The sequence below is a fragment of the Protomyctophum parallelum genome (genome assembly GCF_964188405.1).
Source record: "Protomyctophum parallelum genome assembly, chromosome: 20".
Classification (NCBI taxonomy): Eukaryota; Metazoa; Chordata; class Actinopteri; order Myctophiformes; family Myctophidae; genus Protomyctophum; species Protomyctophum parallelum.
In genome coordinates this window covers 1,071,094-1,088,593 of record NC_139718.1, presented here as the reverse complement: position 1 = coordinate 1,088,593, position 17,500 = coordinate 1,071,094, and the positions used below count along the sequence as shown (strand labels likewise).

The window sequence follows — 17,500 nt, the reverse complement described above, 5'->3', positions numbered from 1 at the left end:
TGTTTCAGGACTATCTGAAGCAAGTTCTAGACATCGACCTTCACGCTCAGATCCACTTTGGTCGAGTCTTCATGAAACCTGGGTGAGAAGGGGTTAATTATAATAATAATATTAATATTAACTAGAAATGCACTCTGTAGAGGTGACAACTAACTAATGTCTGTCTGTCTGTCTGTCTGTCTGTCAGTCTTCCAACCACCTTTGCCACAGCAGATATCGATGGCGCAAGAAAACTCATCTTTGCACTGCCAGGTAACTAACTGCGTGCGTGTGTGCGTGCCTGTGTGCCCGTGTGCCCGTGTGTGTGCCCGTGTGTGCGTGCCTGTGTGCGTGTGTGCCCGTGTGCGTGCCCGTGTGCGTGTGTGCCCGTGTGTGTGCCCGTGTGCGCGCCTGTGTGCGTGCCTGTGCGTGTGCGACCACATGGAGGTTGTCCTCCATGTTGAAGCATCATAATATTGCAGAGAACACACTATGGGTCCGGGTCTATATATCGGATCGGATCAGCGGCGTTTCGGTCGGACCGGTTCCAAACTGTCCAATTCCTTCTCAGCTCCGTTTCGGACCGGATCCAATCCTTCCGGGGCCGGTTCCGGGGCCGGTTCCGGGGCGGGCGCGGGCCAATCAGAATGTTTCTGGGGTCCGTAGCGGTTGGGTTCAGATATCGCCGGTCCCGTTTCGGACCGGGTCCCGTTTTATGGAGCCGTGCTGCCCTCTAGAGGTGTGCTACAATTACAATTACAATTTACAATTCAGGCATTTAGCAGACGCTCTTAATCCAGAGCGACTTACATTAAGCAAGAACAAAAAGCATGGGAATACATCACATAAAACATTTATCGTAAGCTAAGAAAGTAACAGTGGAATATCTATATAATGAAACTATACATATAAACTATACATATATACTACTATGCTATACATATGTACTATGACGTGCTATGACTACATACAATGCAATTATAGTGCTGTCTACATAACATGCTATAAGTCTGTATCAAATGCTATCTAAGTCTACAGAAATGCTATCTAAGGGGGTGGGGTAAGTGCTATGGGCCATGATGGAGTCTGAAAAGGTGGGATTTCAGACTACGGCGGAAGATTGGGAGTGATGCTGCAGTTCTGACTGCAATGGGAAGAGCATTCCACAGTTTTGGAGCCAGAAGGGAGAAGAGTTTGGGACGTGTGGAGCGTTGTCCCGGCGTTTTTAGTGAGGGTACTTCCAGCTTCCCTGCGTTGGCTGATCTGAGTGCGCGGGAGGGTTTGTAGGGTTCGATCATACTTGCAAGATATGGGGGAGCTTTGGTTGCTTTGAATGCCAGCATCAGAGTTTTGTATTCTGTGCGGGCAGCGACCGGGAGCCAGTGGAGGGAGAGGAGCAGGGGGGAGACATGTGAGAATTTTGGCTGGTTGAAGACCAAGCGAGCTGCGGCATTTTGGATCAGCACATGCTGTTAGGCCAGTAAGGAGGGAGTTACAATAGTCGAGTTTTGACAAGACTGTTGTCTGGATTAGGAGCTGGGCTGATTCCTGGGTGAGGAACGGTCTAATTCGTCGTATGTTATAGAGTGTGAACCTACAGGATCGAGTGACAGCTGTGATGTGAGTTTTTAACGAGAGCTGACTGTCCAGGACAACACCAAGTTTCCTGGCTGTTGGGACAGACGTTACCAGGGCGTTGTCTACGGAGATAGTTAGCTCCCGCATAGGGCAGGACTTAGCTGGGAAGAAGAGAAGCTCAGTCTTGTCTGGGTTCAGTTTGAGGTGGTTGGAGGACATCCACTGTGAGATGTCAGCCAGGCATGCAGTGATGCGCTCTTCCACCTGAGTGGCAGAGGGGGGGAAGGATAGAAACAGTTGTGTGTCATCGGCGTAGCAGTGATAGGATATATTGTGAGCAGAGATGATAGTGCCAAGGGATTTAGTATACAGTGAGAAAAGGAGGGGACCAAGTACAGATCCCTGTGGGACCCCAGTTTGGAGGGTTCGGGGGGATGATAACAGACCTTTCCAGGAAACCTGGTAGGTCCGGTCGGTGAGGTAGGAGGAGAACCACTTTAGTGCCGTTCCACCGATGCCTAGATCCGCTAGGGTGTCTAGGAGCAGCTGGTGGTTCACTGTGTCAAATGCTGCTGATAGGTCTAGGAGGATCAGTACTGCAGAGTGGGAAGCAGCTTGGGCAGCATGTAGTGCTTCTGTGACTGCCAGCAGGGCAGTTTCTGTGGAGTGGGCCTTCTTGAATCCGGACTGGTTGGGATCCAGCAGGTTGTTCTGTGAGAGATGGAGAGAGAGCTGGTTGGAGACAACACGTTCAATGGTTTTAGAAATAAATGAAAGGAGTGTGTGCTGTAACGTGTGCACTGTATATGTTCTTAAAGGGAACTTCAGCTTCAGGGACAAAGGCCCCGCCTCCTCTCGGCCGGAGGCCAATGAGAGCGGAGACAGCAGGCAGCCCCTCCCCCCTCCGCCTAGAGGAAGTAGGTCCAGAACACGTGACCTCTTGACCCCAGAATGACCCCAGAATGACCTCTGACCTCCAGTTGGTGTTATGACTCCCCCCCCCCCCTCTGTGACTCCTCGCCCTTATGTAATTAAGCCCCGTGAACCTCCCTGAAGTTTAAACCCCGCCCCCTATAAACCCAGCCCTTATTTAAGCCCTGCCCCCTTTTAAACCCTGCCCACTGTAAACCCCGCCCCCTGTGACGACGCCCGTTTTTTTGTTGTTGCATGTGGCGGCGTTGGATTGGAGGAGGCGTGGCCCGGGACCTGTCAATCACCCCCGCCTCCCCTCCCCTCGCCACGGCTCCGCCCCTACTCTGTGTTCATTGAGTAGCTTAGCTTTCTGTCCTAAAGGGGGGTGTGGCCAATCAGTGTTTGTTGTGTTTTCTCCGTTGCTAGGCAACCCTGTGTCCGCGGTGGTGACCTGTAACCTCTTTGTGATCCCGGCGCTGAGGAAGATGCAGGGAATCCTGGACCCCAGACCCACCATCATCAAAGCTAGGGTACGTAATCTATGCGTCTAATACCTGATCTATAGACCCACCATCATTAACCCATTCTGACCTGAGATCAGATTCTATAAATGTCTTCTACATCCTGACAGTGTTCTGAAAAAGCTATGTTTCTATGTCAGTCGTTCTTTGATTTAAAAAAAAATAGCAGACCTACAAGCTCGTAGCGTGCCACTCGGTGGCGCGCTACGAGCTTGTAGATCTGCTATTTTTCAATAGCTAAAGCATAGCATAATGCTAACACCAAAACGGGTTCCCGTGTGTGTGTGTGTGTGTGTGTGTGTGTGTGTGTGTGTGTGTGCGTGTGCGCGCCTGCATGTGTTCCAGTTGTCATGTGATGTGAAGTTGGACCCCAGACCAGAGTACCATCGCTGTATTCTCACCTGGCATCACCAAGAACCTCTGCCCTGGGCCCAGAGTACAGGTAAACTACACTACCCACAATGCACCACTACACCACACACACACACACCAAGAACCTCTACCCTGGGCCCAGAGTACAGGTACACACACACACACGCACGCACACACCACGCACACACACACACACACACCACGCACGCACACACACCACGCACACACACACACACACACACACCACGCACACACCACACACACACCACGCACACACCACGCACACACCACGCACGCACGCACACCACGCACACACACACACACACACACACACACCACGCACACACACACACCACGCACACACCACGCACACACACACACACACACACACACCACGCACGCACACACACCACGCACACACACACACACACACACACACACACACCACGCACACACACACACCACGCACACACCACGCACACACACACACACACACACCACGCACGCACACACACCACGCACACACACACACACACACACACCACGCACACACCACGCACACACCACGCACGCACGCACACCACGCACACACACACACACACACACACACACCACGCACACACACACACCACGCACACACCACGCACACACACACACACACACACACACCACGCACGCACACACACCACGCACACACACACACACACACACACACACCACGCACACACACACACCACGCACACACCACGCACACACACACACACACACACCACGCACGCACACACACCACGCACACACACACACACACACACACCACGCACACACCACGCACACGCACGCACGCATGCACGCACCACACATGCACGCACGCACACTAGCAAGCATAATGTCCACGTGTCTTCTGTTAGATGACCAGGTGTTATGAGGTTCATGTGGGTGTGGTTTCAGGGAACCAGGTGTGTTGTGGGTGTGGTTTCAGGTACCAGGTGTGTTGTGGGTGTGGTTTCAGGGAACCAGGTGTGTTGTGGGTGTGTTTTCAGGTACCAGGTGTGTTGTGGGTGTGGTTTCATGTTGTGGGTGTGGTTTCAGGGAACCAGGTGTGTTGTGGGTGTGGTTTCATGTTGTGGGTGTGTTTTCAGGTACCAGGTGTGTTGTGGGTGTGGTTTCATGTTGTGGGTGTGGTTTCAGGGAACCAGGTGTGTTGTGGGTGTGGTTTCATGTTGTGGGTGTGGTTTCAGGTACCAGGTGTGTTGTGGGTGTGGTTTCATGTTGTGGGTGTGGTTCCAGGGAACCAGGTGTGTTGTGGGTGTGGTTTCATGTTGTGGGTGTGGTTTCAGGTACCAGGTGTGTTGTGGGTGTGGTTTCATGTTGTGGGTGTGGTTTCAGGGAACCAGGTGTGTTGTGGGTGTGGTTTCAGGGAACCAGGTGTGTTGTGGGTGTGTTTTCAGGTACCAGGTGTGTTGTGGGTGTGGTTTCATGTTGTGGGTGTGGTTTCAGGTACCAGGTGTATTGTGGGTGTGGTTTATTGTAACCAGGTGCATTGTGGGTGTTGTGGTATCAGGTACCAGGTGCGTTGTGGGTGTTGTGGTTTATTGTAACCAGGTGCATTGTGGGTGTTGTGGTTTATTGTAACCAGGTGCATTGTGGGTGTTGTGGTTTATTGTAACCAGGTTCATTGTGGGTGTTGTGGTTTATTGTAACCAGGTGCATTGTGGGTGCTGTGGTTTATTGTAACCAGGTGCATTGTGGGTGCTGTGGTTTATTGTAACCAGGTGCATTGTGGGTGTTGTGGTTTATTGTAACCAGGTGCATTGTGGGTGTTGTGGTTTATTGTAACCAGGTGCATTGTGGGTGTTGTGGTTCCAGGTAACCAGGTGCATTGTGGGTGTTGTGGTTTATTGTAACCAGGTGCATTGTGGGTGTTGTGGTTTATTGTAACCAGGTGCATTGTGGGTGTGGTTTATTGTAACCAGGTGCATTGTGGGTGTTGTGGTTTATTGTAACCAGGTGCATTGTGGGTGTTGTGGTTTATTGTAACCAGGTGCATTGTGGGTGTTGTGGTTTATTGTAACCAGGTGCATTGTGGGTGTTGTGGTTCCAGGTAACCAGGTGTCGTCCCGCCTCATGTCGATGCGGAGCGCCAACGGTCTGCTGATGCTTCCTCCAAAAACAGAGCAGTATGTGGAGCTGCACAAAGGAGAGGTGGTGGACGTCATGGTGATTGGACGCTTATGATCAGGTGACTATAATACGTGATGCTGATTGGTCGATTATGATCAGGTGACTATAATACCTGATGCTGATTGGTCGATTATGATCAGGTGACTATAATACGTGATGCTGATTGGTCGATTATGATCAGGTGACTATAATATAGGGGTGTCAAAATCTATTCGTAATCGATTCATAATTTCCAAAAATCGTGTTTATATTATTAATATTTGTGTCCTATAGAGGTTTATATTATTAATCTAGATGTTTATATTATTAATCTAGATATTTGTGTCTATAGAGGTTTATATTATTAATCTAGATGTTTATATTATTAATCTAGATATTTGTGTCTATAGAGGTTTATATTATTAATCTAGATGTTTATATTATTAATCTAGATGTTTATATTATTAATCTAGATGTTTATATTATTAATCTAGAGGTTTATATTATTAATCTAGAGGTTTATATTATTAATCTAGATGTTTATATTATTAATCTAGATGTTTATATTATTAATCTAGAGGTTTATATTATTAATCTAGAGGTTTATATTATTAATCTAGATGTTTATATTATTAATCTAGATGTTTATATTATTAATCTAGATGTTTATATTATTAATCTAGAGGTTTATATTATTAATCTAGAGGTTTATATTATTAATCTAGATGTTTATATTATTAATCTAGATGTTTATATTATTCATCTAGAGGTTTATATATTAATCTTTGTGTCCTATAGAGGTTTATATTATTAATCTAGATGTTTATATTATTAATCTAGAGGTTTATATATTAATCTTTGTGTCCTATAGAGGTTTATATTATTAATCTAGATGTTTATATTATTAATCTAGATGTTTATATTATTAATCTAGAGGTTTATATTATTAATCTAGATGTTTATATTATTAATCTAGATGTTTATATTATTAATCTAGATGTTTATATTATTAATCTAGATGTTTATATTATTAATCTAGATGTTTATATTATTAATCTAGATGTTTATATTATTAATCTAGATGTTTATATTATTAATCTAGAGGTTTATATATTAATCTTTGTGTCCTATAGAGGTTTATATTATTAATCTAGATGTTTATATTATTAATCTAGATGTTTATATTATTAATCTAGAGGTTTATATTATTAATCTAGATGTTTATATTATTAATCTAGATGTTTATATTATTAATCTAGATGTTTATATTATTAATCTAGATGTTTATATTATTAATCTAGATGTTTATATTATTAATCTAGATGTTTATATTATTAATCTAGAGGTTTATATTATTAATCTTTGTGTCCTATAGAGGTTTATATTATTAATCTAGATGTTTATATTATTAATCTAGATGTTTATATTATTCATCTAGAGGTTTATATATTAATCTTTGTGTCCTATAGAGGTTTATATTATTAATCTAGATGTTTATATTATTAATCTAGAGGTTTATATATTAATCTTTGTGTCCTATAGAGGTTTATATTATTAATCTAGATGTTTATATTATTAATCTAGATGTTTATATTATTAATCTAGAGGTTTATATTATTAATCTAGATGTTTATATTATTAATCTAGATGTTTATATTATTAATCTAGATGTTTATATTATTAATCTAGATGTTTATATTATTAATCTAGATGTTTATATTATTAATCTAGATGTTTATATTATTAATCTAGAGGTTTATATATTAATCTTTGTGTCCTATAGAGGTTTATATTATTAATCTAGATGTTTATATTATTAATCTAGATGTTTATATTATTAATCTAGAGGTTTATATTATTAATCTAGATGTTTATATTATTAATCTAGATGTTTATATTATTAATCTAGATGTTTATATTATTAATCTAGATGTTTATATTATTAATCTAGATGTTTATATTATTAATCTAGATGTTTATATTATTAATCTAGATGTTTATATTATTAATCTAGATGTTTATATTATTAATCTAGATGTTTATATTATTAATCTAGAGGTTTATATTATTAATCTAGATGTTTATATTATTAATCTAGATGTTTATATTATTAATCTAGAGGTTTATATTATTAATCTTTGTGTCCTCTTTAGGCCACTCCCACTCGCTGACCGATCGCCATGGCAACGCCACCGGGGGGGACTTCCTGTCTGGACAGGAAATGGGGGAGGAGGAGGAGGACAGGAAGTGATGCATGTCTGACCCGGCCGGCAGCCATTTTAGCTGTGACATCATCATCATCATATGCAACAACAGCCAATCGGGAGCCAGCTGAGCGGAGGCCACGCCCTCACGAGGAGAACACTGTATTTACAAAGAGAGAAAAACATAAAAAACAAGTGAAGAAGAAAAGAAATCAAAGCTATAAAATATGAGATTTATTCTGTAATATTATTATTATCCTGATTATTATAATTATTGATATTCTTAATTAATATTCTATTTATTATTATTATTATTATGATTCTTATGGTTCTGAATATTATCACCTTAAAATATTTACAGTCCCGTTCATGATATAGACTCCTCCTTTCCTCTCCTACCTCCTTTCCTCTCCTCCTCTCCTACCTCCTCTCCTCCTCTCCTCTCCTACCTCCTTTCCTCTCCTCCTCTCCTACCTCCTCTCCTACCTCCTTTCCTCTCCTCCTCTCCTACCTCCTTTCCTACCTCCTCCCCTCCTCTCCTACCTCCTTTCCTCCTCTCCTACCTCCTTTCCTCCTTTCCTCTCCTCCTCTCCTCTCCTACCTCCTTTCCTCTCCTGCCTCCTTTCATCCTCTCCTACCTCCTTTCCTCCTCTCCTTTCCTACCTCCTTTCCTCCTCTCCTCTCCTACCTCCTCTCCTCTCCTACCTCCTTTCCTCCTCTCCTTTCCTACCTCATTTCCTCCTCTCCTCTCCTACCTCCTTTTCGTCCTCTCCTACCTCCTCTCCTTTCCTACCTCATTTCCTCCTCTCCTCTCCTATCATTTAGTTGCTGCTTGTAAACTGTTCATTATGACATCACTATCACATCACTATGACATCATTGTGTTCAACTACTATAGACATCAGTTTTGGTGCTCCGACCCCCGACCACACCCACATGTCCTGTTTAGGACCAATAGGAAGCCACTACAACTGTCCTGAATGGACCAATGGGGACGTGACTACAACTGTCCTGAATGGACCAATAGGGACGTGACTACAACTGTCCTGAATGGACCAATGGGGACGTGACTACAACTGTCCTGAATGGACCAATGGGGGCGTGACTACGACTGTCCTGAATGGACCAATAGGGACGTGACTACAACTGTCCTGAATGGACCAATGGGGGCGTGACTACAACTGTCCTGAATGGACCAATGGGGGCGTGACTACAACTGTCCTGAATGGACCAATGGGGACGTGACTACAACTGTCCTGAATGGACCAATGGGGACGTGACTACAACTGTCCTGAATGGACCAATGGGGACGTGACTACAACTGTCCTGAATGGACCAATGGGGGCGTGACTACGACTGTCCTGAATGGACCAATGGGGACGTGACTACAACTGTCCTGAATGGACCAATGGGGACGTGACTACAACTGTCCTGAATGGACCAATGGGGACATGACTACAACTGTCCTGAATGGACCAATGGGGACGTGACTACAACTGTCCTGAATGGACCAATGGGGACATGACTACAACTGTCCTGAATGGACCAATGGGGACGTGACTACAACTGTCCTGAATGGACCAATGGGGACGTGACTCCAACTGTCCTGAATGGACCAATGGGGACGCACGGTAGCAGATCAGTCGTCGTGCGCCGATTCGCTGAACGGCCTTCGCGTTTGAGTAAGGACTGGCTGTGATTGGCCAGTGGCTATGACTGGTGCAACGAGCTGCTGTGATTGGCCAGTTGCCAGTTGGCAGTCGGGGAAAACATTTTCTCAAACGCGAAGGCCAATCAGAAGTCTCGGTTTTCACACCAAGGGGACGTCCTACAGGAGACCCCGCCCTCTGCCCCGCCAAGGCTTGTGATTGGGTGAGACGGGACGTCAGTCAGTCAGTCAGTCAGTCAGTGGGGTAGGGAGCGTTCTGATTGGGTGAGCGTGATAGCAGATTAAATGGATGAAGTGGTTGAAATTATGTTAACTACTGTTGTTGGGGACCTCCTGGGGACCCCCTGGAACCCAAGGACCCCCTGGGGACCCCCTGGAACACGAGGACCCCCTGGGGACCCCCTGGGGACCCCCTGGAACCAAAGGACCCCCTGGGGACTCCCTGGAACCCAAGGACCCGCTGGGGACTCCCTGGAACCCAAGGACCCGCTGGGGACCCCCTGGAACCCAAGGACCCCCTGGAACCCAAGGACCCGCTGGGGACCCCCTGGAACCCAAGGACCCCCTGGAACCCAAGGACCCGCTGGGGACCCCCTGGAACCCAAGGACCCCCTGGAACCCAAGGACCCCCTGGGGACCCCCTGGAACCAAAGGACCTCCTGGGGACCCCTGGAACCCAAGGACCCCCTGGAACCCGAGAACCCCCTGGAACCAAAGGACCTCCTGGGGACCCCCTGGAACCCAAGGACCCCCTGGAACCCAAGGCCCCCTGGACCCCGAGGACCCCCTGGAACCCAAGGACCCCCTGGACCCCAAGGACCCCCTGGAACCCGAGGACCCCCTGGGGACCCCCTGGGTGGAGAACCGGTGCGTTAGGGCCGTTAGTGAATTAATTTAAACGTTTCAAAGAGTTTACAGAAGGGTTTTCTGAGCCCTCGTCTTCACACAGCACTGTGCCACGACGACCCTAACGCTGAGGTCAGGGGTCACACGGACCCCTCCTCCCTCCCCTAACGCTGAGGTCAGGGGTCACACGGACCCCTCCCCCCCCTCCCCTGACGGACGGACTCTGAGCATCCACGTCGTCGTCATGACACCAGGTTGTCGTCACCCGGAGCGATGGACTCACAACGTGAAGTCAAAAGAAGAAATGAGTCTTTTCATTTTCCTCTCTTCGTACATCCTGTTCTCTCCTCGCAGGATATCCTGTGTGTACTGTTAGGGATGCACCGATAGATACAGGATATCCTGTGTGTACTGTTAGGGATGCACCGATAGATACAGGATATCCTGTGTGTACTGTTAGGGATGCACTGATAGATACAGGATATCCTGTGTGTACTGTTAGGGATGCACCGATAGATACAGGATATCCTGTGTGTACTGTTAGGGATGCACCGATAGATACAGGATATCCTGTGTGTACTGTTAGGGATGCACTGATAGATACAGGATATCCTGTGTGTACTGTTAGGGATGCACCGATAGATACAGGATATTCTGTGTGTACTGTTAGGGATGCACCGATAGATACAGGATATCCTGTGTGTACTGTTAGGGATGCACCGATAGATACAGGATATCCTGTGTGTACTGTTAGGGATGCACCGATAGATACAGGATATCCTGTGTGTACTGTTAGGGATGCACCGATAGATACAGGATATCCTGTGTGTACTGTTAGGGATGCACTGATAGATACAGGATATCCTGTGTGTACTGTTAGGGATGCACCGATAGATACAGGATATTCTGTGTGTACTGTTAGGGATGCACCGATAGATACAGGATATCCTGTGTGTACTGTTAGGGATGCACCGATAGATACAGGATATCCTGTGTGTACTGTTAGGGATGCACCGATAGATACAGGATATTCTGTGTGTACTGTTAGGGATGCACCGATAGATACCGACGTTACAATAACAAGTTCGGCGACACTGATAACGATAATGTTTTGTTTGATATGTTTTGTTTATTTCGTGTTTTCGGGGTGTCATCGTGTCCCATGTGTGTGTGTGTGTCAGGGAAACAAATTAATCTCCATTATACAAAATAATAACCGTTCAGAATCTGCATAATAACGGCCTTGATGCAAGTCACATTAACGAGCATCAGCTGATCAGTGACACCTCAGTAACACTAACGATGCATCAGCTGATCAGTGACACCTCAGTAACATTAAGCAGCATCAGCTGATCAGTGACACCTCAGTAACACTGAGGTGTCATCAGCCGGACACACCTCAGCTGTGCTGAACTGAACGTGACTGGAGTTAAAGGTATATTCAGTGATTTCACTCAAAAAACCTTAGGTTTCGTTTTTGGCTGTGGGACCCAGCCTTTCGTCCAATCAGGATAGAGAGTCAAAAACGAAACCTAAGGTTTTTTGACCCCCAGGGGTTAACTGGGGACAGGGAGGAACTCCTTATATGGTCAGCACACTCTATAGTAGGGAGGATTATCACAACAAAACAAAAAAACAAGTGATATTTGAATTAAGTGAAATCACTGAATATACCTTTAACTCCTGTAACGTTAACTTTAAAAAAAAAAGTCCTGATACCTATGTTGACCGATATATCGGTGCATCCCTACGTACTATATATATATATATATATATATATATATATATATATGTTATCATGCGTGGTCCGCTGGTCAACCCAGAGAACACACTGAGCAGTGGCAGCCATTTTGTGGTTCCCCCGATAGAAAGACCATTCATTTTGTTCTCCCCCCTCATAGATAGATTTACGAAAATATGAATATAAATGTCATCTTAAGGCTGGAACCAAGCCAACCGCGCCCCCTGGTGGCCAATCATTGCCATGAAATATTTGATTGTGTGTCAAAAAATATTATAATATTTATTAACTCTAGTATATCTGTCATATAATTTATTATTCACAGAATCCAATGGTTTATGGTCATGATTCAGATAAATATATCTATGGGGATAATGAATGGGCTTTCTATGGGTGGAACCACTGCTATAGTCTATGGGGATAATGAATGGGCTTTCTATGGGTGGAACCACTGCTATAGTCTATGGGGATAATGAATGGGCTTTCTATGGGTGGAACCGCTGCTATGCGCTCTAGTCCCGCCCCCGACGAGCGCCCTGGAAGATAAGAAAGAAAAGATGGCCGTGTACAACACTATTTAATTATTGTTGTTTTTGGCCCCCCAAAAAATGACGTTTATTGTCATGATTTGTCCCCATCCGAGTTGGCTTTTTTACTGAGGCTTAACCCATTTAGGCTTGACGTCAAAAAAGATAAATAAATCTTCTAAGTCCTGACAGTTATATTTCTGTATCAGTGGTGCTCAATATTTCACGTCAAGGACCCCCAAAAATTATATTTAATTGGCCGCCGACCCCCATCTGAAAATATGTTGTAGCGCTACGAGCTTGCGTAGCGCTACGGGCATGTAGATCTGCTATTTTCCAATAGCTAAAGTATAACATAATGCTTTTAAAACACCAAAAGGGGTTCCCTAACCCAAAATGGGTTAAACGCATTTAGACCTGAGACCGGTTCTAAAGAACCTCTTCTCAATCCTAACCCGATGTTTCCATGTCAGCGGTGCTCCCAGAATGATCTAGATTTGGCCGCAGATCCCCATCTGAATGTCGTCGTCCCCCCCCCCCCCCCCCCCAGAAGCAAGATTTTAGTAAAAAAAGGGTCGAGACGGTTTTAGCGTTAAACTCCTTGCAACCGTTTTGGACCCAAGGTGACCCTTTGGTGTGGTTTGGGCTTTACGGGTGTTTAAATACTTTCTGAAACATGAATGGGGAAATGCTCTTCCGGGACCGCTGGTCGCCATGAAAGGGGGCGGGACTGACTGTGACGCTTTATAGAGCACTGAAGTGTTCACATCATTGCCACTAGAGGGTGCTATACTGAAGTGTTCACATCATTGCCACTAGAGGGTGCTATACTGAAGTGTTCACATCATTGCCACTAGAGGGTGCTATTTCGTTTTAATTATTTTCCATCGGTACGACTGCTTCCTGCTCTGTGGTTCTGGGTTTAACCTGGTGGGCGTGGCCTGCTCAAAGAGACGACCAATCAAACCCTGTCATTCATATCAATCGTTTTGAATAAAAGAAGAAGCAGATTATTATTATTATTATATAAAAAGAATATAAAAGAAAAGAAAGTATATAAATGAAGAGAAGGTGTTTTTGTATACGCTACGTGACCTTCTGTCTCCACACTGGACTCTGCTCCGGTTTCTCAACTAACTGGGGTTACTGAAGTAACCCCAAGTTTCTCACTGCACACAATATTATGACCAGCACTTAATAACGAAGCAATGACATCATTCTGGACTTCCTGTGTCGCTACGATGGAGAGGAAGTGACTTCCTGATTTGTTACGATGAAGAGGAAGTTACTTCCTGATTTGTTACGATGACGAGGAAGTTACTTCCTGTATTGTTACGATAAACATAGTCTCGCGTAGCCAGACGACTATTCCACAATCTCCTGAATGCTATATAGAGTCTGGAACTACAGCTCCTGAATGCTATCTGGAACTACACCTCCTGAATGCTATATAGAGTCTGGAAGGAAGCTGGCATTTCAGTTCACGAAAATATTAGGGCCGGGACTAATTGCGATTAATTTAGATTAATTAACTACAGAAAAATGTATCACGATTAACTACAGATAAATTAATCGCACCTTTTTTTTCGCCGCGGAACGTTTCTCACTGGGCGCTTTTCTATAGTACTGAAAACTGGAAATAATAAAAAGTCACCCCATTTTGTGTTGCCTAGAACTGGAGGTCTGACAAAAAACAGTAACAATATGAAGTAAGTACAGCTTTGTGATGTCACTGAGATGTACTTGTTACTAGACCTCCAGTTCTAGGCAACACAGAATGGGCCAATGGGGTGACTTTTATTATTATTAACAGGTATATTAATGACAGTAAAATGTTGAAAATGAGTGGTATCCTGTAGTCACTATTCATTGATTCACTGGGATACCAAAAAACATTTAAAAAAAGGGTTCTCGCAGTTCTCGGGTTGAATATTGATATGCGATTAAAATGCGATTAATCTAGATTAATTAATCGCAAAGGCTCTGATTAATTAGATAAATTTTTTTAATCGAGTCCCAGCTCTAGAAAATATCTTTACACTTAATTTATGTTTTAATTTAAATTTCTGCTAAGCAGCATGCTGTGTGTTAGATGATTTATATTAAGATACATCATGGAAGTGGAGACGAGGCTTCACTTACGCTTTATCGCTTAATCATGATCAGAGCTTCCGTTGCTCCAGACTGTACGACGGAAGCATTTATATTTGACTCATGATCAGAGCTTCCGTTGCTCCAGACTGTACGACGGAAGCATTTATATTTGACTCATGATCAGAGCTTCCGTTGCTCCAGACTGTATGACGGAAGCATTTATATTTTACTCATGATCAGAGCTTCCGTTGCTCCAGACTGTATGACGGAAGCATTTATATTTTACTCATGATCAGAGCTTCCGTTGCTCCAGACTGTATGACGGAAGCATTTATATTTTACTCATGATCAGAGCTTCCGTTGCTCCAGACTGTATGACGGAAGCATTTATATTTTAATCATGATCAGAGCTTCCGTTGCTCCAGACTGTATAACGGAAGCATTTATATTAGACTTATGATCAGAGCTTCCGTTGCTCCAGACTGTATGACGGAAGCATTTATATTTTACTCATGATCAGAGCTTCCGTTGCTCCAGACTGTATGACGGAAGCATTTATATTTTACTCATGATCAGAGCTTCCGTTGCTCCAGACTGTATGACGGAAGCATTTATATTTTACTCATGATCAGAGCTTCCGTTGCTCCAGACTGTATGACGGAAGCATTTATATTTTACTCATGATCAGAGCTTCCGTCGCTCCAGACTGTATGACGGAAACATTTATATTTTACTCATGATCAGAGCTTCCGATGCTCCAGACTGTATGACGGAAGCATTTATATTTTACTCATGATCAGAGCTTCCGTTGCTCCAGACTGTATGACGGAAGCATTTATATTTTACTCATGATCGGAGCTTCCGTTGCTCCAGACTGTATGACGGAAGCATTTATATTTTACTCATGATCGGAGCTTCCGTTGCTCCAGACTGTATGACGGAAGCATTTATATTTTAATCATGATCAGAGCTTCCGTTGCTCCAGACTGTATAACGGAAGCATTTATATTAGACTTATGATCAGAGCTTCCGTTGCTCCAGACTGTATGACGGAAGCATTTATATTTTACTCATGATCAGAGCTTCCGTTGCTCCAGACTGTATGACGGAAGCATTTATATTTTACTCATGATCAGAGCTTCCGTTGCTCCAGACTGTATGACGGAATCATTTGAACATTGCGAGAGGAAACAGGAAACAGTCGGGCTACACGAGACTATAATGAAGTGGTACTTCCTGTATCGCTAGAATGAAGAGGGTGTTTTTTTCTCCTGTAATGATAATATTGAAATGTATGAATTAATAAAAAGATTACCCTGATTATTCTCTACTAAATGTTTCACGCAGATTTTATTACGTATGTATTTCCTTTCTATAAAAGTGCAATTCATTCACATGTTATGTTATCCACACCTCCCGAGATTTTATCCCAGTTGCGACACTATTTCTGTGCCAACCTTAGACTGGCATAGTGTCGGCATAGTGTCGACCCCTTACCCCTGTGTGGGATCACTGGTTAGACTGGCATAGTGTCGACCCCTTACCCCTGTGTGGGATCACTGGTTAGACTGGCATAGTGTCGACCCCTTACCCCTGTGTGGGATCACTGGTTAGACTGGCATAGTGTCGACCCCTTACCCCTGTGTGGGATCACTGGTTAGACTGGCATAGTGTCGACCCCTTACCCCTGTGTGGGATCACTGGTTAGACTGGCATAGTGTCTGCCCCTTACCCCTGTGTGGGATCACTGGTTAGACTGGCATAGTGTCGGCCCCTTACCCCTGTGTGGGATCACTGGTTAGACTGGCATAGTGTCGGCCCCTTACCCCTGTGTGGGATCACTGGTTAGACTGGCATAGTGTCGACCCCTTACCCCTGTGTGGGATCACTGGTTAGACTGGCATAGTGTCGACCCCTTACCCCTGTGTGGGATCACTGGTTAGACTGGCATAGTGTCGGCCCCTTACCCCTGTGCAGAGATGGGCAGTATTTGAAATACATGTATTTGAAATACGTATTTGAAATACTTTTTTGTATTTTGTAATTTGTATTTCGCTGGGATGGAAGAAATGAGATGTATTTTGTATTTAGATACATTTTTCGACCCAGTATTTGTATTTTGTATCAAAATACATTTTCAATGTATTTTGCCCATCTCTGCCCCTGTGTGGGATCACTGGTTAGACTGGCATAGTGTCGGCCCCTTACCCCTGTGTGGGATCACTGGTTAGACTGGCATAGTGTCAACCCCTTACCCTTACCCCTGTGTGGGATCACTGGTTAGACTGGCATAGTGTCGACCCCTTACCCCTGTGTGGGATCACTGGTTAGACTGGCATAGTGTCAACCCCTTACCCCTGTGTGGGATCACTGGTCTCTCTCTCTCTCTCTCTCTCTCTCTCTTATATTGGTTATTTATTATCATATATGAAATGAAACCAAATGGACCAAATGTCATGTAGGCCTAAATTGTATTTGTCAAATTGTGAAATGGGACATTCTGCACAATATTTCTACGTTTCACCAATTTTTATAGTCGCTACATTTTGATATCAATAGTTTTTTGTTTTGTTTTTTACTTTTACTGCGTTCTTACATACTTTTACTTAGTATTTATACATTGCAGTATTGGTACTTTTACTTTATAGTAGCCTATTTCTACATTGCAATATTGGTACTTATACTTAAAACAAAAACAAAACGGAGTACTTTTCCCTGACTGTGTGTGTCTGTGGTTGTATGTGGCGCTGGCGCTGCACCTGCTGTGTGTGTCCACAGGGGGGCAGCGCTGTGTCATGTTTGATTCACAGCTCACTCTAAAGGCGTTACTAAGTTACTTTATAACTTCTCAGACTTTAGCAGATCTACAAGCTCAGCGCGAGCACAAAACTGTGTGT

At 44.3% G+C, this 17,500-nt stretch overlaps 1 protein-coding gene across 5 annotated transcripts in view; it reads left to right on the top strand.

Annotated features, from left to right (window-relative positions):
- LOC310878244 (gephyrin-like) overlaps window positions 1-8,094 on the top strand; it is a 39,736-nt gene extending 31,642 nt beyond the window's left edge. For all 5 annotated transcript variants that reach the window (XM_083792462.1, XM_083792459.1, XM_083792461.1 and 2 more), the window contains 6 exons: window positions 9-82; window positions 188-252; window positions 2,896-2,999; window positions 3,336-3,432; window positions 5,464-5,601; window positions 7,676-8,094. In XM_083792462.1, the coding sequence (XP_083648588.1) occupies window positions 9-82; window positions 188-252; window positions 2,896-2,999; window positions 3,336-3,432; window positions 5,464-5,597 (474 nt within the window). In that variant the 3' untranslated portion in view covers window positions 5,598-5,601; window positions 7,676-8,094. The remainder of the gene's footprint in view (window positions 1-8; window positions 83-187; window positions 253-2,895; window positions 3,000-3,335; window positions 3,433-5,463; window positions 5,602-7,675) is intronic.
- The last annotated feature ends 9,406 nt before the right edge of the window (window positions 8,095-17,500 follow it).